Source organism: Barbus barbus, assembly GCF_936440315.1.
Source record: "Barbus barbus genome assembly, chromosome: 30".
Taxonomy (NCBI): Eukaryota; Metazoa; Chordata; class Actinopteri; order Cypriniformes; family Cyprinidae; genus Barbus; species Barbus barbus.
The window spans coordinates 27,644,869-27,668,053 of NC_136758.1; the positions used below are offsets into that span (position 1 = coordinate 27,644,869).

At 41.9% G+C, this 23,185-nt stretch overlaps 1 protein-coding gene across 1 annotated transcript; it reads right to left on the minus strand.

Annotated features, from left to right (window-relative positions):
* Positions 1-60: 60 nt before the first annotated feature.
* On the minus strand, positions 61-13,764 carry LOC306850327 (calpain-14-like; the record flags this gene model as incomplete). The annotated part of the gene is made up of 21 exons (XM_079385898.1): positions 61-87; positions 186-241; positions 481-597; positions 1,521-1,599; positions 1,716-1,784; positions 1,909-1,973; positions 2,084-2,141; positions 2,287-2,343; positions 2,436-2,469; positions 2,633-2,838; positions 2,926-2,937; positions 3,029-3,192; positions 3,470-3,630; positions 3,738-3,809; positions 3,893-3,978; positions 4,057-4,137; positions 11,461-11,635; positions 11,850-11,983; positions 12,187-12,305; positions 13,361-13,430; positions 13,528-13,764. 21 exons carry the CDS (start codon positions 13,762-13,764, stop codon positions 61-63), a joined length of 2,079 nt encoding a protein of 692 aa, XP_079242024.1.
* Positions 13,765-23,185: the final 9,421 nt, after the last annotated feature.

Consider the following 23,185-nt stretch of genomic DNA (forward strand, 5'->3'; position numbering starts at 1 on the left):
TATATTATCAATGAGGTCTCAGAAGTCTGTCCAGGATCCATTTTCTCAGTCTCATCTGGATCATGAGTACATGGTGAGATGCATCCACTACAACAACAGAGCATTGGTTAATTCTACTGTTATGGATTATGATTTAATTTTACTACACATTCTGATTAATTAAAAATTTGTATGAAAAACATTACTTCGTTTTCTCCCAGCATCATGTCCGGCCCTCCAGCAGCGAGTCTCTTGAATGTCTCTGGTGATGATAATATCAGATTATATACAGTAAGTGCATTAGGTTAGGACTGGTAGTCATTTCATTATCTTGCTAAAATATGCATTATGAAGCTCATTACTACCTTATCTATTAATCTTTGATGTGATATAAGGGTGAGACTCTTTAGGCACCACACAATTCATCTCGATTACAAACCGATTCCTTATCCGATTCAGAATGTATAGTACAACAAAATTAGGTTAATGTTTTAGACTCACTGGCCATGCAATCCATGCGCAGGACGAGCACAATAAAGTTTTCCAGTGTAATTTCACAATTAGAGTCGCCGTATCGTAGAGCCATGAGATTCAGCATACTGTCACTCAATACAAACCCTTGAACACATCCAAAACATCAGCATTTCATTTATATTGTTTTGTACGGTGGCCGAGAGAGCTCAACGCGCTGCAACTTCAGAAAACACATGCAAATAGAAAAAAACACCAGCAAATCAAGAAAACATCTTCATCATTTTGACAGCACATGCGCTGCAAATCCTCACAACACATGCAAATGTCCTTTCTTTCATTAGCCTACTAAAAGGGCCTGAATAAATTTTTTAATATTATTCTTACTGTCATTTTTATTTTGACCTGGTTTTAACAATTAATGAAGCATTGCGAATTTATTTATTAACCTTGAAATTATATTTAGTTGAGGATATTAAATTAAGTTAGCCATCTTATATAATAACGTTAATCGTGTAATTTGTCATTATTAATCTAATAATATCCAAAAGACAAAGAAATCATTCAATCAGGGTGTTAAAATAAACAACAACAACAACAAAAAAACACTCACCTTTCAGTTCACCAACAACTCAACCAATAGCCACTGCACAATAAACAAATCCCAGCTGGTCCGTCACTTTTTTTGGGTCCCCTTGAAACATTTCCATTGTGGTCCATGCAGCGCATTTCTTAATTAGCATGTGTTGTGAGCATTTGCAGCGCGTTTCTTAATTTGCATGTGTTGTGAGGATTTGCAGCTCGTTTCTTAATTTGCATGTGTTGTGAGGATTTGCAGCTCCTTTCTTAATTTGCATGTGTTGTGAGGATTTGCAGCTTGTTTCTTAATTTGCATGTGTTGTGAGGATTTGCAGCGCATGTGCTGTCAATATGATGAAGATGTTTTCTTGATTTGCTGGTGTTTTTTTCTATTTGGATGTGTTTTCTGAAGTTGCAGCGCATTGAGCTCTCTCGGCCACCATAGTTTTGCACGTTAGGCAGTCAAATGGTGTGTGAGGAACTAAAGTTACCTGTGACCTTGAGAGCATTTCTGAGTTCATTCAGAGACAGACTTCCAGTGCGCGAAACATCCATGTCACAGAAAATGTCCTGAGACAAAACCAGAGAGCAATTGCAACCCATTTTACTTATAAAATGTGCATTTTGGAAATAGAATATTTAATGACAAAAATGTTGAAAATTGTGCACTTCCGATGGATATTTACTCTTTGAAAAACAACTCGTTTCCACAAACGAAGGCATTCAAATTCACTCAGCCTTCCAGTGACTGTGAGCTGTGTGGTTGAGTTAAAGAGCATCATGAAACAGATTTTTTTTTAATTCTATAATTTACAAACGGTATGCACACGTCTGAAACACAGATCCCTGAAAGCTCTGATGCTTCATATTTGAGGATACATCCATCAGAGCCACCAAGCCCTTACACAAATCCAAGCTGAATCCTGTTGTCTTCTGTGAATGTCCTGAAAGATCAGACCAAAAACATACGCAGAATCAGAGATAGCTGGAAGCAAAACAGGAATATGAGTTTCAAAAATTATTTTATATTGTGACTTTTCTCTACAAGCATCACCTGCATAAAGATTCTCATTCAGAAGTCTTTGTAGTCCCTCAGCGTCCACCTCTCCATACTTACATAAACAGCAAAACATCAGATAACATGTTTGTTTTAAATGTGTGGTATTTTTATTTCTTTCACCTGCAATTTTAGTACATTTCTGATCATAATCAGTCACATTCCCTCATAATCCAGAACTGTTGAAGAGTTACATGTACCTTATCAGCATATTGCAGAAAAAGCTGAAAGGATTCATCATTATCCCGGGGAAACATCTGAGAAAAATGAAAACCATTTTAACACAAATGCATAGACTTTCAAAACACATGAAACATGTACAAAACAAACATGCTAAGCTGTCATATACCTTTGTTCTCGTCATGCCATATCCAGAACTGTCTCTGAAAACACAACATCAAAATCTACAATCAATTCCAGACAATAACCTTTTAAGAGTGTAGTTTCTCGTATCCCAGTTTTGTATGCAGAAATAGCATTAGCATAAATGACTGTTAAAGTCATTTATGCTAATGCTGTTCTAGTGTTAATAATCCAAGCTCTTACTCAATGATGGCTTCTGTCTTTGAATAGACTGTCAGAAGGAAGGATGCAGCTTCGTTTGGCTGGAAAGTTGAAGGAACGATGAGGTATTCGCCTGCTTTAAATCGGAAAAACTCCATGACTTCCCGAGCATTGAGGAAGGTTTTGGTTTTTCCAATGGGATTGGTTTTGAAGAATGATGCCGGGAGTTTTTCCCTCCGGTCCTTTAACTATTGAATAAGCAAAAATGTGTTTCTCTCCTTGCAAAACAAACTACAAACTGTGTGTGTATCAGGAGGAATATATTCAATACATACATGAGCTGGCACCTGCAAGACAACAAATACAAATGTTCAAGTACTAAATATTGTACTCAAGGAAAGAAGGTCTTATGCAAACTCAAAACAGATTTCTACAAACCTTATAAATGTTAAAGCCAATATGGAAATTGGTGGCCAGGTGCCTGTTTCTCTTGTGAGATTTCTGAATGAGAGACACGAGGAGATTTGGAGAGCTTTCATCTTTGGGGTCTTCAGCAGTCTCCTTAAGAGTCACACGGAACTGGGGATTTCTTGAAAAACTGTCTATGAATGCAAGAAAAATCATCTTATCTCCGAATTAAGCTGCCATTAATCATGTGAGAAATATTTGACAACATAACATTGAATTATTGAAAACCTCGATTATTATTCGCAGTCTGGAGACAAACAATCTATCTACACATTACCTTGGTTAAAAGCAACTGCGGTCAACAAGGATCTACTTCATAAAAATAAAATATCTTGTCAAACAGTGCTTGTAGGGACTTGAAGTTGCATCCTCATAGTAAAGATAGCTGTAGAATAATACGAGTTGGATTACCTATGTCATTTGAGCAGCCTCCCGCTGTTGTTCCAATCACCCACTGGCCTCTGTGCACTTCAGTTTTCCAGGAGGATGAATGAGATCCAGCAAGAAAGTTCACATCTGAACAACATATATCCAAATCTGTAAAATTCCTGCAGAAATCATCCATTGACATCCTGCAGAGACAGAAAACTAAATATAGTGACTTGAAATTATGCAGTTTATGCACAAAAATCAAGAAAAGGTAAGAGATGTAAAACATTTGGCTCTTATTTCTGCACACCAGAATTCTCCATTGTCGAGTACAACGTTGTATTTTTGGTCCTCAGGACGCACAAGGTCCCACAAAGGGGATCTAAAGAGACCACATTAACAAGATGTCAGATGCCTAACTGATATATTATTGAGAAATATGAATTGAAACAGAAGAATTCAGACCTGTCGCTCCAGTCTCCATTCCACTCTCTGTGACCCCAAGGGTTAAAAATCCTCACCAGCTTCACTGGACGACCTTTACATACAACCTGTGAGAGAACACCTCATTAGATCCCAGGAAATACTTCCTTATTGACTTAATCGAGCAAAAATAACTAAGGTCTCACCTCTGCAACTCCTGTGATCGCGTATGCATGCATTTCCACTAGACCATTGGGCAACACCTTATTTTTCAGTGGACCTGCCTGCTAAAGAAACAAAGTGATTTTAGGACTTCCATTTTAATTGTGCATGCTATTATAAATTATATGATTGGTTATTCACAGGATGGTCTGTCCTGAAAAAAAAAAAAAACTACACAAAATGCAAAAAGTATAAAATACAATTACTTATTTAATAGTGTGAGGCTGTTCACATAAAACTTGTTTTTGCTGTGAAAAACGTGAAATGCGGGCAGTGGAATGAGAAAAAAACCCAAAACATGGTCTCAAGTTGGCTTGTTTTTAAAGAAGAATGCTCTTGGTTACTCACGTAACCTTGGTTCCCTGAGATGAGGGAACGAGACATTGCTATGGGAAATACCCTTTCCTCAAATACTACTGAAGCCTTATTGAATCACGTCAGTGAAACTGGCCAATGGCATTCAAGCGCGCGAAATATGAGCGAGAATCCCACTCTATATAAGGCAGTGCTTGTACGTCATCCATTCAGAATCTTTGACTGAAGCAACTTTGCATTCTAAGATCCTGAGCTAGGTGACACGGCAATAAGAGCAATGTCTCATTCCCTCATCTTAGGGAACCAAGGTTACGTGAGTAACCGAGAGTGTTCCCTATCGATTCGGTCACTCTACATTGCTAAGGGAATGTATAAAAAAAAGTGTTGGACTCTTTTCCTTAATCTGCCTTAAGCGTAAAGGAAAAGAGAGAGTCCATAGTTTCTGTAACATCAAGTTCCCTTCCAGGAACTCGAGCTGCGTCGAAGCGCTAGGGGAACGCCCACAGCGTGACCGCGCTCTGAACCAGAGTGTAACGTGTCCAATGGAAGGGCGAGACGTCATAGGCAGGTGACGTCACTGACCGGAAAGCATATAAGCACGTGTGGTGGAGCCGGCGTTTGCTTTTCGTCATTCAGCAACCGCCTCTCTGTCTGTGTGTACTGTCTTTGCACGTTGTGAGTCTTATTTAGTGTTGTACCTCCTAAAAAAGATCTCAAAGCATCATGTCAAAGAGTGCTGGTAAAATAAAGCACTTGGGCGAGAGCAGACCTTTCAGACTGTGTGTTCCCCCGTGCAGACGCTACATTACGCCGGGGGATACTCACGAGCTGTGTGTGGTCTGCTTGGGATTGAGTCATGCTGAGTCGGCTCTCGAGGGAGCCGGCTGCCTGCATTGCGAGCTTCTTTCTCTGCATGCACTCCGCTCCCGGAAGGCTCTCTTTCGCGAGGGAGCCTTCGCCAGCGTTCCCCGCGGTGCTGGTCCTTCTTCCGCCGAGGCGGAGCGGCGGCTGCACTCGTGGGGTTCGCAGGTGGATCTGTTAGTGGGAGGTGAGACGGGCCAGTCCCTATCTCCTTCCCCGCCTATCAGACCCAGCGGCCGTTCTCCGGTGTCGGAAGCCCGTTCTGCGGTTTCTTCCCCACCGGGGCGCGGCTCGACGCTTCTCCTCTCTTCCTCCGAGGAGGTTGAGTTGGAGAGCGTCGACGAGGTTTCGCACCCTCTGCCGCCCCAGTATGAGGAGCTAGTGGAGGTTATAACTCGTGCAGCAGCCAAATTAAATATCAGCTGCCCCACTGAGAAGGCGGTCGAACCGCAGCCTAGCAAGCTAGATGAGAGATTTCTGCGTGTTAGGCCGCCACCTCCACGTCGGAGCCTGCCGTTTTTTCCCGATCTCCACACCGAGGTGTCGAGATCGTGGGATAGACCATTCTCGTCCCGTCTCTTCATCCCCGCCTCGAATTACGGTAATGTGGCGGGGGTGGTTGAGCACGGCTATAGAGCGATGCCCCGAGTGGAACAGACGCTTGCGAGCTATCTGGCCCCTCGCTCGGCATCGTCTCTAAAGGCTCCTTCCTTGCCTTCCAAGCCGCTGCGTACAACGTCAGCGTTGTTTGGCAAGGGGTACGCGGCTGCGGGTCAGGCTGGTGCATGTCTGCACACTATGGCGGTGTTACAGGCATACTAGGCCGACCTGCTAAAAGAGCTAGATGAGGGAGAGGGGTTCGGGCCTGAAGATATCTCTGAACTCCGAAAAACCACTGATCTTTCCCTCCGCGCCACCAAAGAGACTGCCCGCGCCATTGGCAGGTCTATGGCAGCACTGGCGGCTGCGGAGAGGCATTTGTGGTTGACCTTGTCTGATTTACAAGATAAGGACAAGGTCCCCCTTATGGACGCCTCGCTTGCGCCTTCTGGCCTGTTCGGCGACTCCGTCAACTCGGTTGTCGACAGGTACCAGGAGGCTCGTAGGCAAGCGGCGGCATTTCAGCGTTTTCTCCCTCGCCGTTCTCTAGCTCAGGGGGCTGCTGGGCGGGAGCAGCCCTCGTCGCGTACCAGCTCCTCGTACAGGGAGGCTCAGAAACAGAGCGTTACTACCCGCACCCCACCGAGGTGGGGTCGTGGGAGCAAGCGCTCTCAGCCGGGGACCTCTAGAGCTAAGCCGGATCTGAGGACCGTTCTTAGGTCTAGGAGGTCCTCGACTAAGAAGCCCTGATGGGCGTGGCCCGGGGCTGACGAGGGCACACCCCCCTGGGGCAGAGCGGGTGCCCGCTTTCCCCCAGTGCCCTCGGGAGACCCGTTCGCTAACCCTGCCAGAGTTCCAGGGCACAGCGGGCTCCAGCGAGCAGTACTCTCAGTTTCTTCCGCCCCGAAGTGTAGCGGAGCTGAGAAGCTCGCCACCCCTGCGGGGGTCTCTAGAGTTCCTGGTTCGGTTGTCTCCTGCCGGTCCTCCGCTTCAGGGCACCGAGCCAGCAGCTCTGGATACATCAGAGGCCAGTCTCGAGAGACTGGTTCCCTTAGTAGATCATTGGGCAGCGTGGAAATTACTGCCAAATGTATCTCGATGGGTCCTGCGTACTGTAGAGGAAGGCTATCGTATTCAGTTCGGCGCTCCGCCACTGCCTTTCAACGGGGTGATTCCCACGTGCGTGGGCCCCCAGCAGGCTCTGATTATGGAGCAGGAAGTAAACACGCTCTTGAGGAAGGAGGCCATCGAGGTGGTCCCTCCTCACAAAAGAGAGTCCGGGTTCTACAGCCGGTACTTCATTGTTCCAAAGAGGGATGGAGGCTTGCGTCCCATTTTAGATCTGCGTCAGTTGAACCGTTCAGTCGTGCGGCTGAAGTTCAGGATGCTCACAATCAATCAGGTCGTGTCTCAGATCAGGTCCGAGGACTGGTTTGTCACTATAGATCTAAAATACGCATATTTCCACGTCTCCATTTTTCCTCCTCACAGGAAGTTCCTGAGGTTTGCTTTTGGGGGGAAAGCTTACCAATATCGGGTTCTTCCGTTTGCCCTGGCACTCTTGCCCCACACCTTCACGAAGTGTGTGGATGCTGCCCTGGCTCCTCTGCGACTCCAGGGTATCCGCATACTCAATTATATCGACGATTGGTTCATTCTAGCTCGCTCAGAGCAGGTGGCAGTTCGGCATCGAGATGTCGTTCTCGCCCACATGAAGGCGCTGGGGTTGAGACTGAACGCCAAGAAGAGTGTACTTTCTCCAGTTCAGAGAATCACCTATCTAGGCGTGGTGTGGGATTCGACCATGATGCAGGCACGTTTGTCTCCTGCTCGGATCGAGTCGGTCCTCACCTCAGTCAAGAGAGTGAAGGAGGGCCAGTCACTCACTGTCAGACAGTTTCAGAAACTGCTGGGGCTCATGGCAGCTGCGTCCAACGTGATTACTTTTGGCCTCCTGTACATGAGACCCCTACAGTGGTGGCTCAAGACCAAGGGGTTCTCCCTGAGGGGAAACCCGCTTTGCATGATAAAAGTAAAGTCGTGACGTATTGTCAAGTATGGTTACCCATACTCGAAATTGGTGCTCTGCGTTTAACCCATCCAAGTGCACACACACAGCAGTGAGTAGTGAACAAATGCACACACACACACACACACCGTGAACACACACCCGGAGCAGTGGGCAGCCATGCTGCAGCGCCCGGGGAGCAGTTGGGGGTTCGGTGCCTTGCTCAAGGGCACCTCAGTCGTGGTATTGAGGGTGGAGAGAGCGCTGGATATTCCCTCCCCCCACCTACAATTCCTGCCAACCGGGGGCTCGAACTCGCAACCTTTCGATTACGAGTCCGACTCTCTAACCATTAGGCCACGACTTCCCCTGATCAAGGTCACGCGGCGATGCCTACGTGCCTTAGACATGTGGAGGCAAGCTTGGTTCTTGTCTCAGGGCCCGGTGCTGGGAGCCTCTTGTCGCCGCGTAATGCTAGCGACAGACGCATCCCTCACTGGTTGGGGAGCGGTCATGAGTGGCCACCCTGCCCGCGGTCTGTGGAGCGGTCGCCATCTAACGTGGCATATCAATTGTTTGGAAATGTTGGCCGTGTTTCGTGCACTCAAGCACTTTCTCCCAGACCTAAAAGATCACCATGTGTTGGTGCGCACCGACAGCACAGCGGTGGTCTCTTACATCAACCACCAGGGAGGTCTGCGTTCGCGCCCCTTGTACAAGCTGGCGCACCAGATCCTTGTGTGGTCCCAGGGCAAACTTCGCTCGCTCAGAGCCATCCATATCCCTGGGTATCTCAATGTGGGAGCAGACATCCTGTTGAGGCAGGGGCCGAGGCCCGGGGAATGGATGCTTCACCCCGAGGTGGTGAGGCAGATATTGAGAATTTTTGGCCAGGCTCAGGTGGACCTCTTTGCGACTCGAGAGTCAGCACAATGTCCCCTCTGGTTCTCTCTAGTTCCTCCAGCTCCTCTGGGACTGGACGCTATGGTACAGGCTTGGCCGAGGCTTCGTCTGTACGCTTTTCCCCCGATCGCTCTGCTCCCGGGAGTTCTGGTGAGAGTGCGCCAGGACGAGGTCAGCCTACTGTTGGTTGCACCGTTCTGGCCGGGCCGAGTACAGTTCTCGGACCTGATTTCTCTCCTCGACGGCTCTCCGTGGGAGATTCCCGTCAGGAGAGATCTCCTCTCACAGGCAGGGGACACTATTTTCCACCCCCGCCCGGAGTTGTGGAAGCTGTGGGTATGGCCTCTAAGGGGGCGCACCTCATAGCTTCTGGTCTCCATCCATCCAATCCAATCCGACCATCCTCCAATCCAGAGCTCCCTCCACGAGGAAACTGTATGCCCTGAAGTGGAAACTTTTCACTTCTTGGTGCGGAGACCGCCACCTTGACCCAGTTAACTGCCCGATTGGTACAGTGCTGGAGTTCCTGCAGGCTCGTTTCTCCACAGGGGTAACTCACTCCACCCTGAAGGTTTACGTGGCGACTTTATCGGCCTACCACACCCTTCTCGGTGGCCTTACAGTGGGTCGACACCCCCTGGTTACACGTTTCCTCCGCGGTGCGCTGAGGCCTCCAGTACGTTCCCGTGTCCCTACGTGGGACCTGGCTGTGGTGCTATAAGAAGCTCTCTGTAAACCGCCGTTTGAGCCTCTCGAAGAGATCTCTGATCGCCTTCTCTCTATGAAAACTGCCTTTCTGTTGGCTATCTCTTCCTTAAAGAGAGTTGGGGACTTGCAGGCCCTTTCCGTGGCCCCTTCTTATCTTGACTTTGCCCCTGGTCTGGCAAAAGCTTTTCTGTACCCTCGAGCGGGTAATGTTCCTAAGGTCCCCTCTTCTACTCCACGGCCGGTCGTGCTGCAGGCCTTCAGTCCTCCTCCCTTTCGGGAGCCTGACCAGCGAAAGCGTAACTGTGTGTGTCCAGTGCAAGCTTTTTGGTAGAAGTGATGGCTCTACCATATTTGTAAGGAGGAGTTGAATTTACAGCTTTAGCTATATGGAGTTTACACAAGACTAGATAATGATCTGATATATCATCGCTTTGATGCAGAATTTCAACAGCATTAACATCAATTCCATGTAACAATATTAAATCTAGAGTATGATTTCGACAATGAGTAGGTCCTGACACATGTTGTCTAACCCCAATAGAGTTCAGAATGTCTATGAATGCTGATCCTAATGCATCTTTTTTATTGTCAACATGGATATTAAAATCACCCACAATTAAGACTTTATCTGCAGCCAGCACTCTGATATAAAATCACCAAATTCTTTAATAAAGTCTGTATGGTGCCCTGGTGGCCCGTATACAGTAGCCAGTACAAACATCACGGGGGGATTTATCATTAATACTTTTTTTTTCTAGATAATGTTGTATGAAGCACCATTACTTCAAACGAGTTATACTTAAAGCCTGTCTTCTGTGAAATACTGAAACTATTGCTATAAATTGTAGCAACACCTCCCCCTTTGCCTTTTGGACGCGGCTCATTTTTATAACAGTAATCTCGGGGGTAGACTCGTTTAAAATAATGTATTCATCTGGTTTTAGCCAGGTTTCTGTCAAACAGAGCACATCTAGTTTATGATCAGTGAGCATATGATTTACAAAAAGCGCTTTAGTAGAAAGGGGGATCTGATATTCAATAAGCCAAGCTTTATCATTTGTTTCTCTGTGTTATATACATTTTTCATTCGTTGAACATCAATTAAGTTGTTTGGTTTGGACATTTTTTTTGTATTTTCCATTGGCCAGTTTCACTGGCCTGATTCAATAAGGCTTCAATAGTTTTTGAGGAAAGGGTATTTCCCATAGCAATGTAGAGTGACCGAATCGATAGGGAACTTCTTTTGACTTGAGCGTCACATTTTTAGAATGTTGTACCATGCGCGAGACACTGCAAATAATGCGAGTTGCAACTGTCAAAAACGTCCGTCTAGCACGTTTAAATAGAAAAACTATAGAAAAGTAGTGCTTTAGAATGAAAAAAATAATTTTTAAAATAAAAAAAAAATGGTTGAACTGCCTCTTAGAACAGCAAAATAAATAAGCTTAACTACTTTTGAACTTGAAAAGAAAAATCTAGTTGTTGGTGCTGTGCATCCAATCAAACTGATGCAAATCTATGGGTATTATTAGCAAGTAAATTACAAATAAATGCATTGCGTTTCTGGTTATTAAATGTAAAATTCAAATGAATGCATTTGTTAAATATTTTAAAATTGGTTACTAAATACGCTCATAATAACAGCAATTGTGTTAACTTTAATTTTGTGCATTGTATTTTGTCAAATCTAGTCCATCAGGGAGGCGCGGTTGATATTGAAATTGTGCTAAATGTGGTGCATTCAACTTCCGTCTATGGAAATCTAAGATTATAGCAACACTTAATGGTCAAGTGTAGCAATTACCCGGTTGCTACGGGCTGTGAAAAGTTAATTCTAGTCTGGAATAATAGCATCTGTACAGGTGTTATTAGTCATTCTGTCATGTAAACAAAAATACTGTGCTAACCACCAGTTGAAAACCACTGCATTATATAACTCTTCATGCTTTGAAATTGAATTGTTTTATAATAATATTAAAGACTCGATTTTTACCCCTCCAGGAGTACCACATCCTATCAGGGATTCTGATTGGCTGGCTCGTCTCATGGCGTCCCAAAGCTTTCCTGTTGCTTCACTTAGTTTAATGGTCACGTGTGGTCCACCGGTGAAGTCCATTAGAGCTTCAGATATGCTTCCTATGTCCATATCCGCATATGAGCCACACACTCTGGAAAAATGTAGGACACAATTTGTAGGACATGATTTCCAGAAGTTTTTTTTCCCATAAAAAAAAAAAAAAGCAAATAAAAATTATGGACTAAACCAGGGGTGCCTAACCCTGTTCCTGGCGATCGACTGTCCTGCAAAGTTTTGCTCCAAATCTAATCAAACACACCTGCCTTTGTGTGTCCCTAAATCTCTGTTATTAAAGTAAAACATACTTAGCATAAGCTTTCTCTAATAAAGAAGGCCAGAATTCATTTGGTGTTTTGGAGTGAACAAAGATGAATTGGCCGTCAATGGTTGGTAGCTTGTCATCAATAACGACATCCACCCATGATCCAAACCTCCAAAACTGAAAAAAAAAAAGATATTTTATCATATATTATTATATATACTGTATATACCCTGTTGTAAAAACCAGAATACACTGGTTAGATGTGTTTTGAAGCATGGCTGCTAGTATATATATATATATATATATCATATAATAGTGTTAACTCTTATAATAAATAATCCCATTAAGAATGATCTCAGTTTGAATGATAAATGTTTTACCTTGAAGTGAAAGATTCCTGCATAATCCACAGAGAAATTCTGTTCATCATTGATAACCTTCTTCGTGATTTGTTTTTGAGATGTAAGAGCTCCAACAGATGCCAGAAACCAGCAGTTACCTTCACACATACACACACATGGCATATATCTCACAGTATATTATTAACCTTCAGTCAAGAACATTAAAATTCCATAAACAGCTGCATGGGTACTTCTATTCTTATTAAAGGAATAGTTCACCCAAATATGATGAAGAAACAAACTCATCCTAATCTTGGATGGCCTGAGGGGGAGGACATTTTTATCTTATTGTTATTATTTTTTATTTTATTTATTTTGTGAACAATTTCTTTAAAACATCTCTATTTACTTAGATTTTCCATTTGCATTCACCAAATATATGCCTGTTTGATTCATTGCTTTATTGCACTGCCATGTTATCTATTAAGTGTCTTGCTCTGGGGATTTTTCTGTTAATATTTAATGACACATAACTATAAATGCAATGGTAAGCATTTGGTTAGAGATTAAGATTTCACATGCAGCTCTTCATTTACAGAGTTTATATTGTAATAGCCCTATTCTCACGGGATTAGTATTATCTGGGGACCATGTATGATTTTGAAATTACTCCCCCACATCTGAATTTCGTGTGGTGCAGTCGCACGAGATAAGCGAAGCCTGTGATTTTACTCGAAATTACTGATTTATCTCCCGGATACCCGGATGTCAAGGCTTTGAGAGTCCCGTTCTATGGTCCAATTAGATGGATTTAAAAAAAAAAGAAACTAATATAGTTTTGTGGCCCGTATCATTTACATTTCACCAGGTTAAAATAATACCTCAAGCTTTAAGCTTGATTTATTTGTAACGCATTAAACCTTTTCAGCTTTCTCTTTCTGCAAATTGTACGGTGTAGCGATATGACAGCATCCAAAATACTATCAAACACTCCAACACAACTCCATTCTTTGCGAAAGATGGATAAAAAGGTGCACAGGAAACAAAAACTTTGAAAAATGATATACAACCCGCCAAATTCTGGCCAAATTACAGAGATGCCGATTCGCACAGGACTAAGATCACAGACAATTATTACAAATGACTGGAGGTCACCAGGTAATACTAATCCCATGCGAATAGGGCTAATTGATGTACAGCACAGCAGACCTACCTAATACACCTTGTATGATATCAAACCTTGAAGCTCCATCAACAATGTAAACAGGGTTTGGCACCAGTTCCTGAAGGAAACAGTTGAATTATTTTACACTTTATACAGCAGATCACTTGCAAATCAAGAAAAAACACAATAGTTTGTGTGTGAAGATGTTCACGTACATGTGGCCTCCTCCACACCACTCTCTGAAGGTCTTCACGTGTCAGGGATCCCAGACCGATTGATTTCATCTCTGGCGGGAACAAGTTGTCTACGAATCTCAGTCTTTCCTTCAGGCAGAGCTGCTTGAGCCGGTGGAAGTCCTGATCCAGGAACTTCTCAGGATTGTTGGGAGATCCCTGTCCATCTTTGAGATTACGCTCCGATAAGATGTTTAAACACACACCAGGTGCTGGCATTGCTGCTCAAATCTGTTGAATATTCAGCATTAGATTGCATTAAATTTTATTGTGCAAAGTACAAGTATTATTTCGAGTTAAAGTTTGTTTGTATTACAGAGACATGCAGGGAAACATGCACTGGCTTTCCATCATGTGCATGCAACTGATACTCAATACATTTGCACAATTCTTTCATATGCATGTAAAAATTTAAATGAAAGCATGATTAAAAACATACCTTTTCTCTCTTATAGTAGTTGGCAGATTATTCGGTCTTTTCTGACCTTGCAAGTCTCAGAGGATGCCTTTAAACGTCTGACTCCGCCCATCATCCAGGTGTGATGTAACTTTATGATTCTTAGATCAAAGATCAGAACAGTAACATGCTGAAAAACCTCTTCACATGATGTATCATCATCATTTATGAGACTGTACCTCATAAAATAACTTCATAAGAACTAATATAAAGTGAAATATAGCAGACAATGAATGTTTTACTCATAAAAGGGTAGAATTTCAATGCAAAGAAGAGGTTCCAAAGAATCAGAAACTAGATCAAGGTCATAAAATGATAAAGGAGGAAAAGGGAGGTGGAACTTCTACATAATGATGTTTTTTAGTAGTACAAGCAATAAGAAGGCCTATTACTTATAATCATAGGGATTTCTATAAGTAATTTTCTCTTTGTAAAGCTCTGTACACCAAAAGCTAAAATTATATATTTATTAGTATGCACTAAGGACATATCAGAATCAGAATGAGCTTTATTGGCCAGGTATGTTTACACATACGAGGAATTTGTTATAGTGACAGAAGCTCTGTGCAACAGAAAGACAGGTCTGATATGTGCAAATTTGAAATGAAAAAATAATAATATACAATACATATCCATGTCACGGTGCACACACGAGGGAGGAACCAGGAACACGCAGACGAGGATATAAACTCAAATATGTCTTTACTGAGGACATCAAGGCAGGGCAAGGCAAGGCAAGGCAAGGCAAGGCAGGGTAAGACACAGACATCAACAGGAACACCGGGGAGTAACGAGTAGACCAGACAGCACGAAACTCAACAGGCAGGAACTTAAATACACACGCTAATGAGACGAACACGGCTAGACAAGAATTAACTGATGATTACATATGACAAGGACAGGAAACAAACCAAATATGGGCACAAGGGGCAGGAACACATGACAGACACACAACAGTTCCCTGACATAACTCCCCCCTCCCGAAAGGCTCGTCCCGAGCCTTAACAGTTCCATCGGGGAGGGGGGGTGGGCGCTCTGGAGGCCTCTCAGGACAGACACGGACCACAGGACGGGGACCTCCAGAGCGGAACAGACAGACAGGACCCATGGCGGAGCAGGGAGCTCAGGAGGCCATGGCAGGTGGTAACTGTGGCCATGGCATCCTTCTTCGGCCCACCCACTCCACCCAGAGCTCTACTACCCCCCCCCAAAATTTCCATGGGGAATCCAGGGGGTATCAGGAGCCCTCCGGGGCTAGACAGACAAAACAGTACAAGACACGACAGAAACCCTCCAGGGTCAGACAAACACGACAGGACATCCCACAGGAACCCGAAGCCCTCCTGGGCTGGCTAGGAAGCTGAGTCTTCCTCTGGGCTTGACGAGGAGTCAGGGGCCCTCACAGGGTCCCTCAGCGACCTCCTCCACTTCTGCGACAGGGGGGGCAAGCGGCTGCGACTGGCCTCCATGGCCACAACTCAAGGAGCCGCCTGCCCCAGACGAGTCTCCATGGACAAGACATGACACGACAAGGTAAGTTTAAAATGTTCCTGTGGGCACAACGAACACAAACACGGCTCTCCTGGCCGTGACATGTGGACTTGATCCACGGAGAGGGTATCGGCGACCGGCAGGCTTGAGTCAGCGGCAATCCGGTGGGCTTGAGTCAGCGGCAATCCGGTGGGCTTGAGTCAGCGGCGGACCGGCGGGCATTGAGTCAGAGGCGGACCGGCGGGCATTGAGTCAGAGGCGGACCGGCGGCGTGCACAGGGGAGCCGCGGACGGCGGCGTGAACAGGGGGAGCCGCCGACGGCGGGTTGGCTTTCCCCGCGGACGGCAGCGTTGATCTCCCGCGAACGGCGGGCACGGTGAAGCCGCCGACGGTGGGTTGGCTTTCCCCACGGACGGCGGACTTGGGTGAACCGCAGGTGGCGGCGTGAACTCCCGCGAACGGCGGGCTCGGTGTGCCGCGGACGGCGGCGTGAACTCCCGCGAACGGCGGGCTCGGTGTGCCGCGGACGGCGGCGTGAACTCCCGCGAACGGCGGGCTCGGTGTGCCGCGGACGGCGGCGTGAACTCCCGCGAACGGCGGGCTCGGTGTGCCGCGGACGGCGGCGTGAACTCCCGCGAACGGCGGGCTCGGTGTGAGCGGCGAGGTTGGGAGCCGCGGACAGCGGCGGATATCTCCCGCGATCGGCGGGTTGGATGAGCCGCGGACAACGGCGAACTTCTCCCGCGATCGGCAGACTGGAGGGCTCGCGGCCAGCGGACTCGCGGCACTCGCGGCAATCCTGCCGAACTCCCACGCCCACTTGACGCGGGCTAGGGCAGAAGGACGAGTGGCGACTTCCATGCCGCGAGGGACAAACAGGAACAAACAAAAAACTTTTCAAAAACGGAAAACAAAACAAGGTGAAGGGGCGCCGCTTACTGTTTTGGTCTGGTCTTCTGTCACGGTGCACACACGAGGGAGGAACCAGGAACACGCAGACGAGGATATAAACTCAAATATGTCTTTACTGAGGACATCAAGGCAGGGCAAGGCAAGGCAAGGCAAGGCAAGGCAGGGTAAGACACAGACATCAACAGGAACACCGGGGAGTAACGAGTAGACCAGACAGCACGAAACTCAACAGGCAGGAACTTAAATACACACGCTAATGAGACGAACACGGCTAGACAAGAATTAACTGATGATTACATATGACAAGGACAGGAAACAAACCAAATATGGGCACAAGGGGCAGGAACACATGACAGACACACAACAGTTCCCTGACAATCCATTGTTTAGTAATAATTCAGCAGAGCAAACTGTAACTGTAAAGGGACAATTCTAAAAATTAATGCTCACCATTTTGGAAGGTGATTGATTTTGGTTGTAGAAGAGGAGAATAATATTTTAATTTGGGGGAACATCTATGGTGACAATAATTTACAAACAAATTTTTTTAAAGAAATATCTAAATCTAAATATTTAAAATAAATATCTTAATCTAAATGAATTTGTTGTGACGAATGGAGGCACAGATATCCTGATAAGATAGACTTCACTTGAAGCAATAAAGATAGATCCAGACAGTCTTTTGATTAATTTCTGAGGAACGTGGAAATCATGTTCAGGAGGTCAGCATTGGTCAGTATTTAGTGATCATAAAACGATTAATAAGTTATCAGTATTGTGTGAATTTCTTTGAAATCTGTGAATTCTGTGGAATGGGTGAATTCTTTAAAATGTGTAAATTTGATTGGAATTGATTTGAATTGAGATTATTTAGCATAGAAAATAATTAGTGTTTTTTTTCTATTTCAGAATGCCATCAGCCAGGGAAGAGCGTCTCATCACATGTGTATGATATCACTGGTGCCGTCCAAAATGGGAACAGTGACTTTGAGATGGTCTCTGGTACAACTGATGAAAGCTTTCATTTAGTTCATCAGGTTCTGTAAATATAATCTGTGCATATATTTTTATAATAAATCATCTTTTCATAAAAATATGACTTATTGTATCATTATTGTGTGATTATTATTGTATATGTTCATATAGGCCACTGATATAAGGTTACAGAAGCATTACACCCTGCAAATGAGCCTTTAGATGTCCTCTACATTTGTTCAGATAGTGAGTAGAAACACTGAAATTCTGCAACCCAACAGCCCAGCGATGCAATATTACATTTCCCTAGAATCGTACTAAAATGTCAGAAAACCCATTTATTTCTGCATTAGAGGCTTCCTACAACAAATTATTATATTATATTATATTATATTATATTATTATATTATATTATATTATATTATATTACCAAGGTGTTGAGATCATGGGATAGACCATATTCACTCCAGCTCTTCAGCCTTTATGTTGTGAATTATTCTAACATTGAGGGGGCACACACACACACAGACACACACACACACACACACGTTGGTTTTTGTGGTTTATGGGGACTCTCCATAGGCGTAATGGTTTTTATACTGAACAAACTGTGTGTGCTATTGCCCTACACCAACCCTACACCTAAACTTAGCCCTCACAGGAGACTTTGTGCATTTTTAGATTTTCAAAAAAACACCATTTAGTATGTTTTTTAAGCCTTTTGAATTACGGGGACATAGGCAGTGTCCTCATAAACCACCTTCATATTGTAATACCTCTGTCATACCCATGTCATTATACAAATTTGTGTCCTCATAAACCACATAAACATGCACACACACACACACACACACACACACACACACACACTCGCTCTCACACACACACACACACTAATATATTTATTGAAATTAATTATTGGTTTTAGATTTCCAAAAAATTATTTTACTAAAATTGTAATAATTCAGTTTTTTCCCTTTTATTTCTTTTATTTGTTTAATTTTTTTTTCTTGTTCATTTAATGTTTAATGGTAAATGGTCGGTAGATGTCGCTGTGCACAAGTTTATAAAAGCTCATTGAACAGTCAACAATCACTGAACAATTAATCTGACCTCTCAATATAGAAAATAATAATGTGTGGATGTTTGAATTTAATTTTTTTTTTTTTTAATCTATATAATAATCTTTTCATAAAAATATGACTTATTGTATCATTATTGTGTGATTATTATTGTATATATTCATATAGGCCACTGATATAAGCTTACAGAAGCATTACACCCTGCAAATGAGCCTTTAGATGTCCTCTACATTTGTTCAGATAGTGAGTAGAAACACTGAAATTCTGCAACCCAACAGCCCAGCGATGCAATATTACATTTCCCTAGAATCGTACTAAAATGTCAGAAAACCCATTTATTTCTGCATTAGAGGCTTCCTACAACAAATTATTATATTATATTATATTATATTATATTATATTATATTATATTATATTATATTATATTATATTATATTATATTATATTATATTATATTACCAAGGTGTTGAGATCATGGGATAGACCATATTCACTCCAGCTCTTCAGCCTTTATGTTGTGAATTATTCTAACATTGAGGGGGCACACACACACACAGACACACACACACACACACGTTGGTTTTTGTGGTTTATGGGGACTCTCCATAGGCGTAATGGTTTTTATACTGAACAAACTGTGTGTGCTATTGCCCTACACCAACCCTACACCTAAACTTAGCCCTCACAGGAGACTTTGTGCATTTTTAGATTTTCAAAAAAACACCATTTAGTATGTTTTTTAAGCCTTTTAAATTACGGGGACATAGGCAGTGTCCTCATAAACCACCTTCATATTGTAATACCTCTGTCATACCCATGTCATTATACAAATTTGTGTCCTCATAAACCACATAAACACACACACACACACACACACACACACACACACTCACACACACACACACACTCTCTCTCACACACACACAAGCACACACACACACACACACACTAATATATTTGTTGAAATTAATTATTGGTTTTAGATTTCCAAAAATGTATTTTACTAAAATTGTAATAATTCCGTTTTTCCCCTTTTATTTATTTTATTTGTTTAATTTTTTTTTTTCTTGTTCATTTAATGTTTAATGGTAAATGGTCGGTAGATGTCGCTGTGCACAAGTTTATAAAAGCTCATTGAACAGTCAACAATCTCTGAACAATTAATCTGACCTCTCAATATAGAAAATAATAATGTGTGGATGTTTGAATTTAATCCCCTCTTCTTTTTTGTTCTTTTTTTTTTACATTATCTTGGTACAGACAGTATAAAAGACAGCAATGATTAGTAACAGTAAAGGGTAAACACAATATTTCTGCAGTGCATGAACATGAGCTCCAAAATATGACGCATGCATTTGACAAGTACATGAGAAAATAGGAAAACAACCATGGCTGCTGTTTTCCATTTCATCAGAATCACTTGTATCCAATGAACTGATGTACGAAATAATAAATCAGTTGATTATTGACATTTAATTTGAGAGTCCAACGTGTCTTTATCAAGAGACTGCAGGTGAACATGCTCAGACTCTTTTCCCATCTGTCCTGCTGCGTCTTACATCATATTTGACCAGTTTGTTTCATTGATTATTAATCTTTTCAAGTATTTTCTAGAGTTTCTATATGGCTCTTCCAATCCAGATCACAGTGGTTTCACTGGTGAATTATTCTGTGCTGTGTTTCCATCTTTTCTTTAGAGAGAAGAGCTCAAATCATCTGCTCATTCACAACACTGGAACTGAACTCTACTCACTATTATTGTATTTTATCCAGTCATCATCCACCAGCATTTCTAAGTTCTTGTTTTAATGAAATCTAAAAAGATGCAGTAAAATACAAATACACAGCATTGTTTATTGTGTAATAGTGTTATCATATGGCATATTTACATATATGTAAAGCTATTTTTGTATCCAAATCCATTAATTGGTTAATAAATGTATTAAAATGCATGTCATAGAGATAATTACCAGAGCACACCTGTCTTCTCAAATTTCTCAAATTCACTTCTTTCTTTTTTTTTGACATTTGAAAATCAATTGCCAGGGAAATCAAGCCAAAAGCTGGTAACTCACATATAGAAAGACATTGTGGTGTCATGTGACACACACACAAAACATAAAACAGGAAATGACATCATACATTACGTGTCAATGTCTGCAGGTCTCTGAAAAATATCACATAATTTTATGACAAGTTCAGGTTGTCAAACTTGTTCTAATAAAAATAGAAGCACCTGTTTGATATTTTAATTAATTAATTAATTAATTAATATTTCGTGTAATTTAATGCAGACCATTCATTCATTCATTATTATTAATTTGCTTATATAAAATTATTTTTATACAAAGAACAATTGATTCAAATATTTAATTAATTTACACTTATTCCTTTAAAACTTTTCTCTTTTGCAAATAATTGATTTCAAACAAATGCAATATTATTATTATTATTAATTATATATTTGATTATTTATATACAATTACATTTATATAAATAATAATTAATTAATTAAATATTTTTATATTTTTTAATTAATTTACACTTAACCCTTTCCACTTTTAGAATGAATTAAATGTCTGCATTAAATTACATGGAATATTATAGCATTTGTATTGTATTTTATAATTTTGTCATTTAATCATCTGCTCATTTAATCATCTTCTCATCTGCTTAATGTATTAACTTTAAATTATTTGTAAATATAGAACGTGTTAAATTAATAAGTGGGACAAATACGTCATTTTGCAAAATGAAAGACAAAAAAATCTTTCACAAAATATTCTGTCATAAAATGTTTGAGTCATCATAGACTAAAACCATAGTCATATCACACATGCTTCAAGTAGATCTCAATCAATCCCATTAAACTGACTTCTGTGTGCTTGTTTTCTAAGCATTGGCGTCACAACAGGACGAGACTGATAGATTTGTGTTTTATTATTTCTATTTCACATGCTAATATTATACTGTAGCTTCAGGAGTGTTAAATGTGACATTTATTAGTTGAGCGACTGACTCTCCTTCACAGGTGTACGGCTGACATTTCCGCTGAGCTGCGCTGCAATTAGCCCACATGTCATCAGGCATCAGGGCTGACGACTGCATTTATTCATTAAACTCACATGTGAGAATACACACGCCAACTCACACACCGAGTCGGTCTGAAGATCCTCATGCAAACTCACAGTGTGTCTGAGGCACCTGCCACAACTACATTCACAGTCTCAGGCTCTGAATGAAGGGCTAATTTGGTGAAAATGAACACATGCAGACACACACACACACACACACACACACACACACACACGTTTACCTAGCTACATAATGCACATCAACTTCCATGTTTAAAAAAAAAAAGTTAATGTACAAAACATTAAGAACATTTCCAGATGTCCTTAGCAACTCCCTAGCAACAATTTAGCAATCGGATTAGCACCTCAAAAGATCATAATTTACATTCAAATGGTGAAAAAATGTTGAAAAGAAGTGGAAAAGACCTTAACAACTTATAGCAACCACCCAGGACACCTTAGCTACTCCCTAGCAACCACCCAGAACACCTTAGCAACTGCATTAACACTTCAAAAGTTCATTATTTACATTCAAATATTCAAAAATGTTGAAAGTGAAAAAAACCTTAGCAACCACCCAGGACACCTTAGCAACCATAGTACCTCAAAAGATCATAATTTACATTCAAATGGTGAACAAATGTTGAAAAGAAGTGGAAAAGACCTTAACAACTTATAGCAACCACCCAGGACACCTTAGCTACTCCCTAGCAACCACCCAGAACACCTTAGCAACTGCATTAACACCTCAAAAGTTCATTATTTACATTCAAATATTCAAAAATGTTGAAAGTGAAAACATCTTAGCAACCACCCAGGACACCTTAGCAACCATAGTACCTCAAAAGATCATTATTTACATTCAAATGGTGAAAAATGTTAAAAAGAATTGGAAAACACCTTAGCAACTCCTTAGTAACCACCCAGGACACCTTAGCAACCGCATAATTATCTATATAATTGTAAATTAATAACTGATCTGTTAAGCATCATATGGTGTATTCTAATGAGCTGTTGATGAATGTTATAAAATGTTAAATGTGATAAACGACATGTATTCATCGGTTTGATTTAGTAACAAATGGCTGGAAATGTCATCACATAGAAGTCACATTTGATAATACATGAAGAACAGAAGCCATCGACCTTTCCTGAGATGAATTCATTTTCTTTTAACAATATTTAATGTAACGTTGTGTAACAGCGGTTTGATGAGTAAATGCCGAAGGTCTTTCATGATGTGTTTTATTGCACATTAGCCTTTTACACAGTGAGACGAACAAACAGTCTTCTTTACAAGCCATTAATAAAATCTCTGAATGTATGAACATCACTTCATCTCATATGTGTCTGTGTTAATAACTTATTCCTGCGATGCCCTTCACATCTGTCTGTGTGAATATGTCAGATTCCCTTTGACAGCTTTTATTAATTAATTGGTCACATGCTCAACAGAATGAAATTAAAAGGTTTTTTCAATGCAATTGAAGTTATCATTCTCAAGACAACCTACATATAATTGAATAATGTATAAAGATTTGTGTTAATAAATTATAATGATCAAATATTATAATTGCATGATGTATATTTATTTATTTAGTCATTTAGCAGACGCTTTTGTCCAAAGTGACTTACAAATAATGTTATA